Genomic DNA, 18,906 nt, shown 5'->3' on the forward strand with positions numbered 1-18,906 from the left:
CATTCTTAAGATGACATGATATTTCTTGTAGGGAGGTGCAAGGTACGTAAGGTTGTCATTTTCAAAATGCATGTAGACTTGGAATATCCAATGGCGGTTGGAAAACTGATTGATTCAATTGGGTTAATATTAACGACAAAAGCCGTTCAACGCAATAATATTCTAAGATATTATTTGATCAGTTGCTCAAGTTCTGGTAAATACACAAAATCACAAGTACTTTATACAATGATAACGACGCGATCGAGAATTGTATGATGACACGTGCATTTATATCTTAAGGTGTAACCACTTTTTGGTAAACATATATATAATTATAAACCCTTTGATCAACAAATGATGATCATATTCGATCATCAAGGCCAATTTCGAGCCTGAGAGACTATTTTGAACTTAAAGAGATCTATTCTAAAATCACGAGTCTATTTTTTCATAATTTGAAGATGATCTAATGTGCGTGCGTGCCTAGCTAATATAATAAGATGCACCGCCATCGTGAATGCATGCATGTGTACCATATACAAATGATATGTTCCAACACGGTAACCTGGGACCATTCGTATTATATATACATCTATAAACCCACGTTACCCACCGAAACGATTCGAAGTTCAAACCCTTCCCCCATTCCTCTGACATGCATGCACGTACATATATACTTAGCTGCTGACAGCAATATCATCTTAAATAATTCTCGACCGACGAACAAAAGAGAGTTACGGCAATATTCTGGTAACGAGGAAATTACAAGCAGCTAATTGCCAAAACGGAAACGTGCATGAACGCGACCTAAGCTAATTATGATAAACACAGTTTTTTTTTTTCCTTAAGAAAAAGAGAGTCGGGGCGACCAATATAGCAATCATATCTGGATATGATCATTGGAGCCCCTCTCCACTGCGAAATATCTGATTTGAGCCATAGCTACTGTCCCAAGGGTGAGTCCGTCACCGCAACACCCTCAAAATATCCACCTAGTCCAAAACCCATATCATAGCCCAAAAGTCAGGTTTTACTACTACAAGTGGTTTTAACTTATGTCACTCCTTACCTCAAAATCATGAAATAGTACTTGTTCGTACCAACTAGGCTATCACGGTCCAATATATATATATATATATATATATATATATATATATATATATATAAAATGAGAAATGATAGTTGCAATCATGAATATATAAGCGCCACGTAATTATTTTGAAAAAAGTAAAAAAACATTCGGGGACTCACATGAAAAAAAAAATAGTAGATTCTGCTTTTTTTCGTAACGACTGTACGACATTTACACACTCCAAAACTATATGTAACATTATTCATATATATATTTTTCATATATATATATATATATATATATATGCAAGAATGGCCTCATAGCGTGACCGATTCTCCAAATTATAACAAAATGTGGATTTGAAACCCACCTCTTATATATTGCATAAAATTTGCAGTAGGCAATTATTATGCAGTCGCATACAAGATCTTCGATCGTAACTTGGAAATTAACTGAGGCTCGGATATTGAGGTTGACTTTGAAATAAATATCAAAAGCAACGTATAAGATAAGGATCACCGATTCACCATGTCTGATTTGTTCCAGCGATTGACTATTAATATTATTCGCACATGTAAATCGACTGATATCATGATCAGTACAAAACGATATGCATAAATTAATTCTCAATTTGTGCTCCAGTACTCTTTAAACTCTCCAATTCTTTATAAAAGGGTGTCTCTTTTTCCTCGTAATCTTCAAAGCAGATTACTCCAAGCCTTCACCCTTTCCATTTTCCAAAGGAGAACATATTGGCCTACGCGTGAAAAGCAATGGAACCGCAAAAACTTACCCATGACCATGAATGGGTCATACATATAAGTCGAGCCCTAGAAGCAGGCCTCGTAGAGGACGATGAACCAGCTCCCACTAGCATATTCAGCGTACCCAAAACCCTAATGTCTATCAAACCAGAAACATACACGCCACAGCTTGTATCCCTCGGCCCATACCACCACCAGCGGCTTGAACTCTTGGAAATGGAGCACTCCAAGCTTGCTTCAGCTATGAGAGTGCAAAAGCACATCAAAGAAGTCAAATTTCGTGATTTGGTTAACCGCATTGTGGAAAGTGATTGCATCATTCGAGCTTGCTACCATCGATTCTTGGTGTTTGACCCAGAAACACTCGCATGGATATTTGCCATTGATGCTGCCTTCATATTGGAGTGCCTCCAAACCTATTCTTCCATAACAAACCGAGGCTCACTTTTGCGAATATCTTCTAAAATGGCCCAGTTGATCGACTACGCTAGGAAGAAAACCACACATGACCATGCAATACTCAGGGATATCATCATGCTGGAAAATCAGATCCCTCTCTTTTTGCTTAAAGAAGTCCACCACGCATTTTATTATTACGAAGATCGTGACGAAGTATTAGCCGACATGCTGTTGGGTTTTTGCAAAGATTTATCACCCATCAAGTACGTTAATGATCAACAAAATTTCAGGGAAGAATGTTTCGCGAGAGCCCATTTGCTAGATCTTCTATACTACATGGTAATTGAGCCAAACTTGCAACTTTCAACTGATTGTGAGCAGGAAAAGCCAGAAGAGGATAAAGAGATTGGTTGGTCTAGAAAAGCCTGGAAATTAATCTTGAAATCGCTATGGTATATTTATTTTACCCCGCTCCTCCTTCTTAGCAGAATTTTCAAGTCGAAAGTAGTCACACTGATACTAACAATATCATCCACAATAATCTCGACTTTTGCGAATCAAGGAAGCAAGAGTGCTACTGCTATAACCGATCTAATATCGACCGCAGAGAACGTGGCTGAAAATTTGGAAAGCCCATCTAGTTATGACGACGGGAAAGACGAAAGTCCTTTAGTCGAAGAGATTGCAATCCCAAGTGTGACTGAGCTTGATAAAATTGGTGTCAAATTTCGTCCAGCAAAGGGTGGATTGAGAAGCATAAAATTTGACAAGTCTTCTGGCTTATTTTACCTTCCAGTTATTCACTTAGATGATAACTCCGAGGTGGTGCTAAGGAACCTCGTGGCCTACGAGGCATGTATTGTCCCTGAGGTGATGGCTTTTACACGTTATATGGAGTTGATGAATGGAATAATTGATACAGAGGAGGATGTGAGCATTCTTCGTAACGCAGGGATCATCATGAACCGCCTCAAAAGTGATGCAGAAGTGGCAACACTTTGGAATTGGATGACGAAGTCTGTGAGGGTAACAAAAGTTCCAGTTCTTGACAAGGCCATTGAAGACGCGAATACTTATTTTTCGAAGAGTTGGAAAGTGAGCATGAACCTAAACATGAAGAATTATATCTTTTCTTGGTGGCCATGTCTTACCTTTTTGGCGGCGAATATTCTAATATTGCTATCCATGGTGCAAACAGCCTGTTCTATATACACTTGCTCTAAATGGATGCAAGCCCTGTGAACATTCGTACTTTTTCTTGCCATACGATTTTATAATTTATTGACCGATCGATATGTCGACAGCACTTATATATATACGTTAATAGATTGTTTAAGTATATTCTTTGATACATAATTCTTTAATATTGTAATCAATGTCAAGGCATTCTTAATTTAATCTATAGACAATTTCGTGTCATATTTTATTTTGAAAATTCAGTTTATCAAATATATATTCAACCACTGAAAGCATTCTGCATGGCGGCGTACGTGAAATTTCCCGTAAAATAGAATATGGGGGAACTTGGGCATATAAAATTTCGGAGGAAATTCCTTTCCTCGCTCGTGTACTCAGTAAGTGCGAGGAAATTAGGAATTTCTTTATATAACAAACAAGATGGTGTTTTAAACTAAAAAAAGTAGAACATGATGGTAACAGCTAGATTTGGATAATGATATTGATTCTCCTGATCACCTCAAGGCAACCGTAAGAAAAAGTTCAAAACAGTACGAAAGCGTGCGACTATGCATGAGTACGTGGTTCCCTTGCATTTTTTTTAAAGCGAGGAGACTATTTAAGTGGAAGGGATGGTTACGAGGAAATCTTCCACCAAACAGTATTTTTATTTAATTAATACGTGATTTATCATTTCTACCGTTCTATTTATTTAAGGTTGTGTTTTGACGTTAAATTAAATTGAGTTGAACTGATCAGATGATAAAAAATTATTAAAATATTATTATTATTTAAAAATTTAAAAAAATTAAATTATTTATTATATTTTATATTCGAATTTAAAAAAATTATAATAATGAATTTAGATGAGTTTGAGATCCATACTAACTAAAATACACATATCTAAACATTTAAAAATTAAAAAAAAATAACAAATTACATATTAATTAAATATAAATGTATGGTAAAAAGTTTTTATATAGAATTCTTTTAAGGGATATTATCGCACCATCTTACGATGGATGATCAGTGGGTTGGAGGATAACGATTATTGATTTGTCCTTCCAAGGAGGTTTTTATCTTAAAAAAATATGCTTTGACTACGTACATACAAATCTTATAAAACAAACCCACAAATATACTCTTTGACCCTTTGAAAACCCTAACAGAAACTAAAAGTAGCTTTTACTTCTTTCCCCACCACCTTCATAGCAAATAAAAAGACAAAATGTTGATAATTTTCAATTACAGTACTACTTGTTCATTTTTTATTTTATTATTTTATTTTATTAAAAATATAGATCAGGAATATTAATAAAGTAGTGATGGAAGCTGCTATGTGTTGGGAGCCTCCAATTTAACAATTAAATTTTATTAAATGATTGTGGTAATGTAAACTCACAGCCGCCACGTCATCAACCAAAAAAATAAGTTATTGGATCAAATTTGATTATCAAGGCCGAAATGATCGCTCCCGAACATATTTCTTTTAATATATATATATATATATATATATATATACACTAGTAAATGCTGCACGTTTGCCACTTGACCAATTTTATTATGTTTCAAATTTTTAATTATAAATAGACAGAAATTTATCTATATTTTTAGAATTTTTTTTTTATTTACAACACATATTATACACAGTGATAAATTTGAAACATAATACAACAATTTAGAAGAATTAAGTCACAACTATGTACAGATATTTTTAAAGTATATATTACAAGAGCGATAAATTTAAAAGGTGATATTTAAAACATTCAACTTACTTTCTCAAGAACGGCATTAACAGAGAGTACATTCGGCTTGTTTTGACGCAATTGGCCGTATTTATGTATCTGTGCGTCTAATAGAATTATTCATTCTTTAGTTGAAATTTGAGCTGCTATATTCTGAAAATATGTAAGTCGATCCTATAATAAATTTTTTGAGATAAAAGATCTAGATGAATATTAACATTTTTTTTTTAATGAGAATCAGTTGTGAGAGACAGTTTTGAAAGAGATTGAGATTTTCTATAATTTTATTATTCACATATAATTTACATAGGGATATAGGCACAATATGTGGACTCTTATCTTAGCATGTGGTGGGATTTGCATGCAATATTTAATACAGTGAGATGCAATGATACTTGTGTTTTTTTTTTTTTTTTTCGAATTGTAAAAACTATTTAGATCAAACGAGAGAATAGTAAGAAATTTGATTTCTTTTTTACTTATTATTGATCTTATACATCATATACTATACTTATTTTTATTTATACTTTTATTCTTTTTAAACTAATTAAATTCTTTTACTTATTATCTATATATTATATATTTAATAAAATAAAAAATAAAAAAAAATTATATATTATGTGTGGCATATTCTAAAAATGATGAGTTTTTTTTTTTCCTTCTTCTTCTTCTTCTTCTAAGCAAGCTTGCATATTATAAAAAGGTCAATACTATTACAAACTACTGAGAGGGGTCTTTCCCGTTATCAATATGCGAAATAGCAAATGGAATAATATCTAATGGAATGCTATCAAACAAAGAGTTTGTACCTACCCATTGCGCGACCCAGTGCGAAAGTCGATTTTGGAATCGATCAATCTTGTGAAAGCTCCAATCTGTTTGGTATTTCAGAGAGTTTGCAATATCCTCCGAGGTAGGTGCTATTTGCCAGATCTGTTATTCTTTATAAATAGAAGAAATCACCATCTGAGAGTCTCCTATTAGAGAGATAAAATGATGGTCGAGGTGTTCCGCCATTTTTAAAGCTAGCTTTGCCACAAGTGCCTCTACCATTACCGGGATCGTGGAAAAGCTTGTCTTAGTCCAGATTTCGATGACTTCTCCTATTAAATTCTTGCTTACAGCTGAAACTAAAGAAAAAGAATTCTTGACTGCTGCATCAAAGGAAATACATAACTGATTCAGGTTTTTGCCATTCCTTCTCCACTTTGGATTCAAGTTTTTCTTTCCATGCATGAAGATTTTTTTGATAAGAGAGATTCAGTTGTTGTGAAAGAATGCGAGGTGAGAGTTCCTTGCAATTATGAACTTGATCATTTCGAATCCTCCATATGAAATCTAGAATCAGACTAGCAAAAACTTTGAACGGGTGATCTTCTTGTGATGAAATATCGAGTCTTTTTTGGGGATATAGTATAATTTAGAATCAATCATTCATTGAATTTACCACCAGAGAAGATAGATTTAAGGGCCAATTGCTGCAACTCCAGAGAATTCTGGTTATGGGGCATTCAATGAATAGGTGAATGAGAGTCTCTTCTTTTTCATCACAAAGCGGACAGTTTATGGAAGGAATGTTCGGAATGAACCTTTTGAGGCGCTCTCTTGTTGGAAAATATCCCAAAGTATTTTCCATAAAAGGAGTTTGTGTCTGTCATGGATTCTGAGTTTTCATATTCCCACCATGAGATATCTGGAATTGCTTATATGGGGTAGTTTGCGATATTTGATGCAAGATTGTGGGCATTTTTAACTGAGAAAATCTCATTTTGAGTTTTAGTCCAAATAGCACAATCCTCAGCTAGATTGGAGATGGGTAAAGGAATTTTGAGGATTTCCTTTATACTTTCTTGTTGAAATTGGGAATTTAGCAATGGAAAACTCTAAGATTTATCAGTCTGAATAATCAGGTCTGAGACCTTGAGAGTAGGTGAGAGATCAACTGAGTGGGTGAGAGGAAAAGGTTTGAAATTTTTCATAGTTGGGATCCAGGGATCTAGCCAAGCTCTCATAGACAAACCATTTGCAATTTTGAAACATGTACATTTTTCAAGTAATGGTCTTGTCTTTAGAATTCCTTTCTAGAGACTCGAGTCAGTTATCTTTTTAGTTGCTAATTCGAAGACGCTTGATTTCAAATATTTCTTTAATAGAAGCTTGTGCCAGATATTGTTGCTTGAGTGGCTCATCTCCCACCCTGTCTTCGCTATCAAGGCACGTTCATATTTTCCATCAGTCTTAATCTTAGCCTACTATCTTTTTTTGGTTGGCAAATAGATTTCCACGATTTTAGGCAAAGCTTTTGCTTTTGGTCATTTGATTTTCCCCACCAAAAATTTTTTAAGCTAGAGTTAAGCTTATTACAAATTGATTTTGGTAGCATATGCGTTGAGATTTGATATGTTGGAATAACACTTGCTACTGATTTGATAAGCATCGTTCTACCAGCTTGAGAGAGCATTTTTTATTTCCAATCATCCAGCCTTTTATTAATTTTTCTCATCAAGTCTTTGTAATCCTCTTTCTTGGATCTACCAAAAGTTGTCAACATACCCAAATATGTTATTTTTGAGAACGACTCTTTGTACGGCATATTCTCTAATATTACTCTTCTTGTAGCTTGACTAGTGTTTTGAGTAATGTAGATAAAGGACTTGCCTTGATTGATGTGCTGGCCAGACCAAACTTGATATTTATCCAGAGTATTATTGATTGCCTGGATCGACCTTCTTTTTGATTTTGCAAAGATAATTAAATCATCTGCGAAAAGAAGATGAGATATTGTGGGGCTATCTCTACTGATTTTAATACCTACCAAATTTTTCAGTTTTTCTGATCTTGCCAATAGCTTTGAAAGTACCTCCGTGCAAAGAATGAACAGAAAAGGCGAGATAGGATCTCCTTGTTGAAGCCCCCCTTGTGCCTTGAAGAGACCTTTTAGAGATCCATTGATGAGGATAGAGAATGATGCTGTAGAAATGCATTCTTTAATGAGATTTATCCAAGTAGAGTTGAAACCCAGAACTCTCATAATAGCATAAAGAAAATCTCATTCGATAAAGTCGAAAGCCTTCTCCATATCTAGCTTTAAAGCTATCTGACCTTTCTTCCCCTTATGATGCTTTAGATGATGGAACATCTCATGGGCTATTATAGAATTTTCCTTGATATTGTGGTCGGGTATAAAGACCGTTTGGAAATGTGAAATTATGGATGGAAGGGATTTTTTCAGCCTGCTTGCCAGAATTTTTGTGATGATCTTGTAAATGACATTTGTTAGACTAATTGGCCAAAAATGCTGAGGGGAAACTAGGTTTACTATTTTTGGGATGAGGGCTATGTGGGTGTGGTTTATTCGTTTCAGAAGTTTCCCACTCCTAAAGAAATTTTGAACCGCCGCGACCACATCTTTTTTTATAATATGCCAGTAATGTTTATAGAAAAGAGCAGTCATCCCATCAGGTCCTAGTGCTTTATGATTTGGAATTTGTTTGAGTGCACCAAGAATTTTCCCTTCTGAAGGCATCTCTATTAAGAATTTATTATCATCTTCCGAAATCTGTCATTCAAAAAGGTTTTCTAGATGCTTCGGAAATATAGGATTTGTAGAGGTATAAATGGATTTAAAATAATCTATGAAAGTAGATTCAATGATATCTTGATCCATTGTCCAATTACCTGGGCTTAGTTTGATTGAGTCGATCTCATTTCTTCTTCGGCGAATAGTCGTTGATAGATGATAAAACTTTGTATTAAAGTCAGTTGTTGTGAGCCAGTTGATCCTTGATTTTTGTCGCCAAAGAATTTCTTCATTTTTGAGTTGTTCTTGAAGTGGATAAACTTCTCCCTCTGTAAGCTCCACCGATTCGGCGGATTACTCTGAAGATTACTTATCTCTGACTCAAGTTGTTAGATGTTGGTCTGAATCTTCCCGAAATGGATTTTATTCCAGTGCTTAAATGCCCTTCTTGTTTCTTTGATTTTATTACACAGGTAAAAGCAGGGTTCCCATAGAAATGATGGTTCCATACCTCTTGAATTATAACATTGCTGAATGGTTCTCGAGTCCAGAATTCCTCAAATTTAAATGGAGATAGATTCTTCCTTATCTTCATAGTGTTTAGCAGGAGGGAGTTGTGATAAGAAGTTGAAGAGACAATATGTTGGACGGTGGCATCTGGAAAAAGTTGGCGCCAATTCACATTGGCTATACCACGATCCAAACGTTTTCTAATCATTGCCTTTCCCAATTGATTATTAGTCCAAGTGAAAATAGGTCCCGAGAAGCCAATATCAATGAGACCATGAGAATCCATTAAACTTTGTAGGTCGCTTTTGGATGTGGACGTAACTGGTCTGCCACCATATTTATCTTGTTGGCTTAATAAATCGTTGAAATCATCTATGCAGAGCTATGGCCCATTAAAGGAGCTATGAGTTGAATCCAAATAAGATCAGAATTTTGTTTTTTGTTGCCATTGTGCTGGGGCATAAACAAAAGTTGTTAATCAAGGATTATTGAGAGGATCAAAGTAAACCAAAATAGATATAGCATTGGCATTAATATAAACTGGTTTAATATCTACACCCGGTCGCCATAATAACAAAATGGCTCATTTTTTTCCCGAGGTGGGGACGTGTACAAAAAAGTGAAAACTCAAACTATTTATAATAGTAGAGGTGCTATCATTAGGCATCATAGTTTCCGATTAAAAGATAATATCCAGATTAAAATTATTGATAAAAATTGTTAAACTTCTCATTATCTTAGAGTAGATTAGACTCCTACAATTTCAAATCAGGAACTTCATGGAAGAGTTACAAGCATGATAGCCTCGACAACTTTTTCAGGAACTTCAAAATGATGAGTTGTTTACAAGCCTAGGTAAGAGTGGCTGGGGTAGTTCCGAGAAACGGATTAGGGCCTCAAAAGACTCGTACTTTTGGTAGCGGTTTAAGGTTATTAAATAGAGTATTGTTACGTGTCTCAAATTTAGAATCTAAAAAATATTTTGAATAATGTAATTTTTTTATATATTTTTTTAATCATCATAAATAATTTTTAAAAGAATAAAAAATTTATAACATTATTAAAAAATAATTTTTAATCGTTTGATAAAAAAAAAAAATCAGAATATTTTTTAAATTCCAAATTCAGGACTAAAGCATTTCTCTATTAAATATGCACACGTAAATATGCACACGTTGTTCGAACTTTCATGATGTTTCATCATTTGTATCTTTATATATAATTCTCTAACGTACTTACAGAAAAATAAAAAACTTCTAATTATAAATAGATTTTATAAAAATAGATTTATAAATTAATATAATTTTATATTAATATATAATTTATTTTATAATAAAAATAATTTTATAATTTAAAATATAGTGTCACATTAATTTATAAATTTTTTTATAACAAAATCATTTATTTATTTTGAGTTAATTCATTATAATTCATAAACACTTCATTACTATTTTATTACTAATATATTTGATTATTGTTGGGAATAATTTGTTATATTCTTCTAGCCTGATCGTCATGGCATTTCATTTCCTTTCCGCGCAAAATGGTTGTGCATTATAAGTTTATTTTAAAGATGAGATGAAATAAATTGAGATTAAAGTTAAAAGTTAAATAAAATATTATTAAAATATATTTTTATTATTATTTTATTTTGAGATTTGAAAAAATTAAATTTTTTATTTTATTTTATCTAAAAATTAAAAAAAAAATTGTAATAATAAAATTAAATAAGATGAGATGTTTTTGAAAATAAATTAGGTACTCCTTCATCTCCGACACTGAAGTTGACACCACACAAGCCTTATATCATTACAGTTGATGGCCTTTCCGCTTCCAAAACCAGTACAGGCTAAACAGTTTGCACATGATGATCTACTTCCACACCCACAATTAAATTGACCATTTCGCGACTGCAATAGCGTCACCGAATGTCAAAACAAATGTAGAATAATCTGAAGAGAAAATCGTGGCCAGGGAGTGATCAGAATGCATGTGAGAATCAACGCTAGCTATATATCCATGCACAGTATCTTTCAAATGGACGAAGGTACTTTAAATAAATTAGCCGTTGGTAAATCCCAGAGGGTTTTTAAGTTCTGGGTGGACGTTTCTGCGATCAGATCATCTGCATGCGTGATTGGATGAAGATATGTACCAATACGAATTATTCAAAACATTACTACTTGTGTACTGTGTACCCATCTCTTAATTGTTTTTGTATTTATGGATTTCTTACCACATGGGTATTTCCGTACACATATTCCAAATTTAAAAGTGCTGTTACACGAAAGAGCTAGGAAGCAACCCTTTCCTGACGTCGACTGGCCAACCCGTGAAAAAGATTGTACTTATCCTCCTGCTCAGTTGGGTCTGGACAAAGAAAGCCATCCATGACTCTTTTTGTCTGTATGTATTGATTTTTAGCAACAGTGGAATCAGGAACGAGAACCAAAAACTCCTCTCTCACACACACATACAGCTTTTGAATCCACGACAAGTCACCATCATTGCAAAAATTCAAGAATTCCGAAGAGATGAAAAGCCGACTGTCTTCGTTTGATGAAGGAGAGGAAGATGAGTATGGGTTATCAAAAATGGTTCATTGTTGGTGGCGTTCAGCTGCCAAGTTTGATGAATGTGTCAAGCTCAAGTTTGACCTCCCAAACGTCTCAAGCCTAACACCTAGGCTTAAAGTGCTAAGGGAGATGGAAAGGTTGGCTTTGGTGGCACCTGATGGGCTGAACGAGCTTCGGCACAAGCTTTTCACGTATCGTTCTGGTGATTTTTGGGTGCCTACGGGGGGGATCAACAAGGAAGACATGGACATTCCTCCAACTATTACAATTCTCTTGCTGGGTTTTACTGGTTCAGGCAAAAGCTCACTCGTGAACCTTATGTACAGTGTTCTTGGGCGCTCTGGACTTATACCATTCGTTCAAACATCACTAGGTATGCCACTGCTTTATAAGTTCTAGTTTTGCTTATGGTATGCCATTTTTGTGCCCAAAAAGTACTCAAAGATGTTTGAATTGTACTGATTCAAGATAACGGATCATTGAAGTAGTATTCTGTTTTCTGTTGCAGGGAGTTCTTCCGATTTCACGTCTATGCTTATGAAAGAGCATAATGTGTTGAGGTCTATGCAAAGCGGGTTTTGTGTGTATGATTCAAGGGGCTTTAATTATGATGAAATGGGTGAGAATCTTGAAGAATTGTCGAGTTGGATGACTGATGGTGTTCATCATAATCAGCTATGCTTAAGGTTGGGAGATGATGCATTGAACAATGATGATATGGAAAATCACTCCATGACTTCATCTTCAAGATTCCTCAAAAGGAGAGTGAACTATGCAATGGTGGTGGCTAATATAGCAGAGATCTATGGAGCTTCAAAAGCAGGTGATTTCAAGCCACTGGAGGCCATCAGAGAACTCTTGTGCTGTCCTGTTCTTAAAAAAACCAGTAAGACCTCTATAATTTTAAAGTTAGTTTATTTTTTCTACTTCTGTCTCAAGTATGCAACCAAGCAAGATTTTTTGACCACCTAAATTGGTTCCATATGATTAAACATCGTAATAATTATGATATTGAAGTACAGAACTCATTTTCACAACAAACATTATAATCTGAAGCACTATTCAATGAGCACGACAGGAGACCTACTCTGTAAAACATAATTATCAAAGTGATTCACTGAAGTTTCTTGTCATTTGTCAATCCAGTTATGTTTCATCCACTAAAAGCTTGAAAGTGATTTTCTTATTCAATCTTTTATCAATCATGACTAAACTGAATACATCGTACACTCCTCCATGATGGTCATTCCGACCCTACAACTAATGAATTTTACTCCTGAAATGTAAGCCACAAACTTAATAGATGACAAAAATATTTTTACCATCTGATCCTTAGCCTTTCTTTAAGTAATTGATTTTCCTGTAAGTCAGGACTCGGGGTGTTCATTTTGAAGGTCATATCATCTTGGACAGATGACCTACCATTGGCCTGGCCAGTTGAAATACACATTTGCTAACTGATAATGTTGTCTCTATTGCTTAAAAACTTTTGCGTTTGGATCTGTTAAACACTTTATTATTCTTTTAGAGGGAAAATCTTGTAAGTGTGGCATATCTGCTAGGGTAATGAGCAATAGATTCTCATATCAGTGATATAATAAGTGTTGGATCAATTGGGGCTGCAGATGAGAACCCTCTACTGATCTTAACACACGGAGACATGTTATCGACAGAGGAGAGGATCGAGGGCCGGCTAAAGATATGTGAATGGCTAGGTGTGTCAGAGACAACTGGGGTGTATGATATTGTGTGCCTCACACAGTATGGATATCTTGCAGAAGAATCAGACCCTGTCACAGCCTATGCCTTATCTGAAGCTGTTTATAGAGCGTTGCTTGTATCAGATAGGGGTCACTTTCCGAAGAAAGATATGTGGGACTGGGCAGTGCTCATATTGTCGTGGCTAATGTGCTTCTTTGCAACTTTCTTCGCTTTCCTGGCTGATGTTTGCTCCAAACTCGGGCAGAGGAATAAACTGTTGTGAATGATATTGGTGTCTAGTAGGAAGTATTCGTTGGTGTTTGATAGACTGATGCGTCTTTCGCTGTTTGGTGTTTGCATTGCTGACTAGGTGAGTTTTGAGATTGGCTAACTCAATGACTTTGTGTAAATGTAACATTCTAGCACAAAATATAGTCTAACTTAGCTTCTCTTTGATCTAACTTAGCTTCTCTTTGATCCCAAGAGTCGATAACTTCAATTCGTGTTGCTAGTAATGAAATAACCAAGGCTATTCTTGTATTTGAATTTAAATGGTGAGGCTGTTCATGCCAACATTACTCTCTCTCTCTCTCTCATTTTAAATGTCTACTACAGTTCTTGTTTAAAGTTAGGGATGACAAATCGTATTTTCGGGCCGTGTCAAGTCATGAACATTCGACTTTATAGGTCAACCTGAATCCAACATGTTAATTAAATGTTTCAAACTTCTAAACTCTAACTCAACCCATTTAGGTTGTGTTTGGTTGTAAGACTCAACTGAGCTCAATCTAATTTTAAACTGAGTCTAACATCCAAACACCCAACTCTTAAATTACTAAACACATCTCAACTCAAAACCACTTTACACGTGAGATCCACAACCTTTTTTAACTTACCATAAAAAGTACTAAACTCATCTTAACATCCAAACATCCAAACACAGCCTTAGATAACGGGTTGTGTTGGGTCACTCATTTTGACCCGTTTAATAATTAATTATAAATATGTTAACATAATATGCCTCATTTAAACCCGTTTATTTCATGTAAATGGATTGAACTAAAACGCATAACTCATTTGACCTGATTAACATAATTTTACATAGAATCTAAAATTTATATTTATTAATAACCACAATATCTTAAAAAATATATCAATATTTTTAAAATTTTAACATATAATAAAACTAACATTACAATCCATATAATAACAAGAGTAATGCTACATACAGTCGTGAAATGCGCAAACGCCGTACAGTCTCTTTGAAAAAGAGTGGGGTCTACTATTAAAAAATTAATTTCTTTTTATGTGGGTCTTATATTTATTCACTTTTTTCAAAGCGACTGCACGGCGCTTGCACACTCACGACTGCAAGTATCATTTCTCATAATAACAGCATAGGTCTAAAAATTACAATTACAACAATAAAAAATAGTAAAAATATAAGTATAATGAGAAATATTAATATTACAACTTAATAATAATAAAATTTTAATTTTGAAATAAATTATAAATTGGTCAAAACGAGTTGATTTCGTGTTAAGGAAGTTAACCCGTTATTGACCCGTCTATAAATCGTGTCTTAATGGGTCAACCCGTTTTGACCTGAACCCAATAACACCAAACTCAAACTTGTTAATTTTGTGTCATGTTCTTGTTGGGTTCACAGGTTGTATCATATTCTGACACCCCTATTTAAAGTCTAAACTTTAGAGTAAGAGAGACTAGTATATTAAGAATTTATATAATAAGATTTTCTATAATTTTCTAACAAAACACTTTCTCTTTAATTTTAAGATCCACATTTTGTAAGGGTAACATTTAATATAGTGGGGTTCAAGTTAGGGCTACTCATTTGGCCCACCCCCACATAGGCCTGGGTGGGCAATCCGCCCTGCCTAAGCGAACATGTGGGCAAGCATTTTAATATAAGTTGTGGCAAGTGCCGCTAGCCACCTACCCATATTTCATCCTCCTGCCCCACATATTTGGTATAAAATCCAAAAGGGTAAAAACCCAAATTTGTCTCAACTCTCTCTTCTCTCTCAATTCCTCCTACTATCTAAACCAACTCTTAATCTCTTCTTTCTTCTCCTTCTGCGTCTCCTTCTTCGCTGCCGGCCTTATCCCCGCAGTAGGGCAACACGTTGTCTCTGTTGGGAGAAATCTTAATAGCGACTTGAAATAATTAAATCAATTACCAAACATCGTAAATAATTCTCTCACACTTTGTGTGAATCTGTTAGAAAGTAATTTAATAGAGAATAATCTAAAACAAAATCATACACACACAAAGAGCCAAGAATGTTTTACATGGAAAACCCTTCAATGCAAAGGAAAAAACCACATGACCTAGTCTAGTTAAACCTTCCACTATCAACAATGATGTATACACAAATGTTCTCTCTAGATAACACTAGAGGCATACAATCAACAATAATCTCAAGAAAACACTTTCTTGGTAACTAAACAGTGTGATAGAAGAGATTTTACCAAAGAAGATTTGGTACTGTTCATGGCTACAAACACTAGAAAACTGCTCTAAATCCGATCTCCACCGTTCGGATTGTAGTGCCTTGAGTCATGAATGTGTCTACAACATTTCAACTCGATCGGACCACAGATGACGCCGATCGGTATATTTGATGGAAACTGTACAGCTTGCTTTGTTTTTGACAGCCTCTTTGTCTTCTTCTTCTTTCACACGATTTTTTTTTTTATTTTTTCACACTCACTTTTGCTAATAGAAGCAGCACTTAAAGTTTTAGTAAACCTAATTAAACTGGGCCTAAACCCTCTCTCCATATGGGCTTAATGGACCCACATGAGCCATCTTCCATATAGGAGGAAACCCACACAACAAATCTCCCCCTTCCCGACTATGTGGGGGGACTCACCATACCTGGTTTTGCTCTGCATACTTTGAGTTTTGCATTGGTAGTGGTTTTGTCATCATATTTGACCCATTCTAATCAGTATAGATTTTTTCAGTATGTAACAACTTCATATCCAATGCATTACGAATCCAGTGATACCTCCCATTAATATGCTTGGATCTTGAATGAAATGTTGAGTTCTTACTAAGATGGATGACACTTTATCTGTCACAATAGAGAGTATACTTCTCTTGTTTCTGACCCAATTCTTTTAAGAACTTCTTCATCCACTTGCTTCAATTATGGCAATGTACTTAGCTTCTGTGGTAAACAAAGCAACACATTTCTATAGTTTGGATTGCCATGACACAGCTCCCCCCGAATAAGTAATCAAGTATCCTGAAATGGACTTTCTGGAATCAATGTCACCAGCCATATCTGCATCTATAAACCCTTCAAGTATAGGTTTACCATTTCCAAAGCGCAAACATACCTTGGCAGTACCTCTGAGGTATCTCAAAATCTATTTAACTGGATTCCATTGCTCTTTCCTTGGATTTGAGAGAAAGCGACTGACTACTCCAACTGCATGAGTTATATCTGGCCTCGTGCATACCATTGCGTACATTAAACTACCCACTACTGAGGCATATGAGACTCTTTTCCATATCTTCCTTCTCTATATTTGTGGAAGGACTTTGCTTCGTGCTCAACTTAAAATCAGTAGCAAGAGAAGAGCTAACTGTCTTAGCTTTATTCATATTGAACCTGTCGAGTAATTTTTCAATATATTGCTCCTGTGACATACTCAACTTCTTCTCTTTTCTATCTCGGTAAATTCGAATACTAAGAATTTGCCTTGCTAGCCCCAAGTCCTTCATAGTGAAGGACTAATTTAAATGCTTCTTCAGATTTTCAATCCTTGAAGAATTCCTACCAACAATCAACATGTCATCAACATAAAGCAGTAATATTACGAAGTCATCATCACAAAATTTCTGCACAAATACACAGTGGTCAGAGGTGGTCTTGCAACATTGCTATTCCATAATTGACTCAAATTTCTTATACCATTGTCTGGGTGCCTGCTTTAGACCATATAAACTTTTATTTAGTCGACACACAATATTCTTTGCCTTTCACCCTAAAACCCTTTGGTTGCTCCATATAAATCTCTTCCTCCAAATCACCATGTAGGAAGATATTTTTTACATCCATCTGTTCAGTTTATAAGTCTAGGCTAGCTACTAAACCAAGAACCACACGGACGGAGGACATCTTCACAACTGGAGAGAAGATCTCATCAAAGTCGATACCTTTCTGTTGACTAAATCCCTTAACAACAAGTCTAGCTTTGTATCGTGGTCGGGAAGTGTGTTCATCTTGCTTCAATCTATAAACCCACTTGTTCTTCAAAACTCTTTTGCCTTTGGGCGACTCTACTAGTTCAAAAGTGTGATTGTCATGTAATGACTGTATCTTATCTTGCATGGCATCAACCCACTCTACCTTATGTTCGTCTTCCATGGCTTCTGCATAACACTCAGGCTCTCCTCCGTCAGTCATTAACACATTCTCGTCTGTAGAATACCGAGTGGAAGGATGTCGGCCTTTGATAGGCCTCTTGATTGGAACATCTGGTAGCATCTCTAATTTTGGCAGTTGTTCAATGGACTCATTCTGTAAGGGAGCATCTGCATCACTTGGACTCTGTTGGTCATCTTGAGTAGAATGTTCAACCTGCGCTGGCAAATCTGTCAATGGCACCAGCTCCAAGTCAATTGAACCATCATTGCACCAGATCACTACTTTATTTGTCTTCTTAATATCTTGTATGGTTTGATCTTCAATAAACACAACGTCTCGGCTTCTCACTAGATTCTTATCAACTGGATCATATAATCTATACCAAAACTCATCCAGGCCATAACCTAGAAAGATACACTATCGGGTCTTCACATCAAGCTTAGACCTCTCATCCTTTGGAATATGCACAAATGTTTTACAACCAAAGACACGTAAGTGATCATAGGTAACATTCTTACCAGTCCAAACTCTATTTGGTACATCAAACTGAAGTGGAACACGTGGTGTCATATTAAGAACATGTACAACTGTATTCAAAGCCTCACCCCAAAAAGATCTTGCAATTGTGCCTGTGAAAGCAAATATTTCACTCTCTCAATCAGTGTTCTATTCATCCTCTCAGCTAAACCATTCAACTGAGGAGTCTTCGGAGGTGTCTTTTGATGCCGAAGACCTTGGTGTCTGCAATAATCATCAAATGGTCTTGAATACTCTCCCCCCATTATCAGTTCGGAAGCACTTCAGTCTTTTTCCAGTCTGCCTCTCAACTACGGTCTGAAACTGTTTAAACATTTTCAATACTTGATCATTTCTTTTTAAGGTATAAACCCAAGACTTCTTTGAATGATCATCTATGAAGGTCACAAAATACAAAGAACTGTCAAGTGTTCTTGTCTTCATAGGACCACAAACATATGAATGAACTAGATCAAGTATATCTGACTTTCTTGAAAGAGGATAACTTTTGAAGGAGACTCTATTTTGCTTCCCTGCCAAAT

The 18,906-nt window shown here is 35.3% G+C and overlaps 2 protein-coding genes across 2 annotated transcripts; both read left to right on the plus strand.

The window, feature by feature from the left end:
* The first annotated feature begins 1,827 nt into the window (after window positions 1-1,827).
* LOC109003784 (putative UPF0481 protein At3g02645) lies at window positions 1,828-3,459 on the plus strand. The gene has a single exon (XM_018982078.2). It carries the CDS (start codon window positions 1,828-1,830, stop codon window positions 3,457-3,459), a length of 1,632 nt encoding a protein of 543 aa, XP_018837623.2.
* Window positions 3,460-11,581: 8,122 nt separating this feature from the next.
* On the plus strand, window positions 11,582-14,018 carry LOC109003783. Its single transcript, XM_035692940.1, has 3 exons — window positions 11,582-12,117; window positions 12,253-12,630; window positions 13,370-14,018. The coding sequence occupies exons 1-3, from the start codon at window positions 11,703-11,705 to the stop codon at window positions 13,726-13,728; spliced, it is 1,152 nt and encodes a 383-aa protein (XP_035548833.1). The 5' UTR covers window positions 11,582-11,702; the 3' UTR covers window positions 13,729-14,018.
* The last annotated feature ends 4,888 nt before the right edge of the window (window positions 14,019-18,906 follow it).

The sequence above is a fragment of the Juglans regia genome, chromosome 8 (assembly GCF_001411555.2).
Source record: "Juglans regia cultivar Chandler chromosome 8, Walnut 2.0, whole genome shotgun sequence".
NCBI classification, from domain to species: domain Eukaryota; kingdom Viridiplantae; phylum Streptophyta; class Magnoliopsida; order Fagales; family Juglandaceae; genus Juglans; species Juglans regia.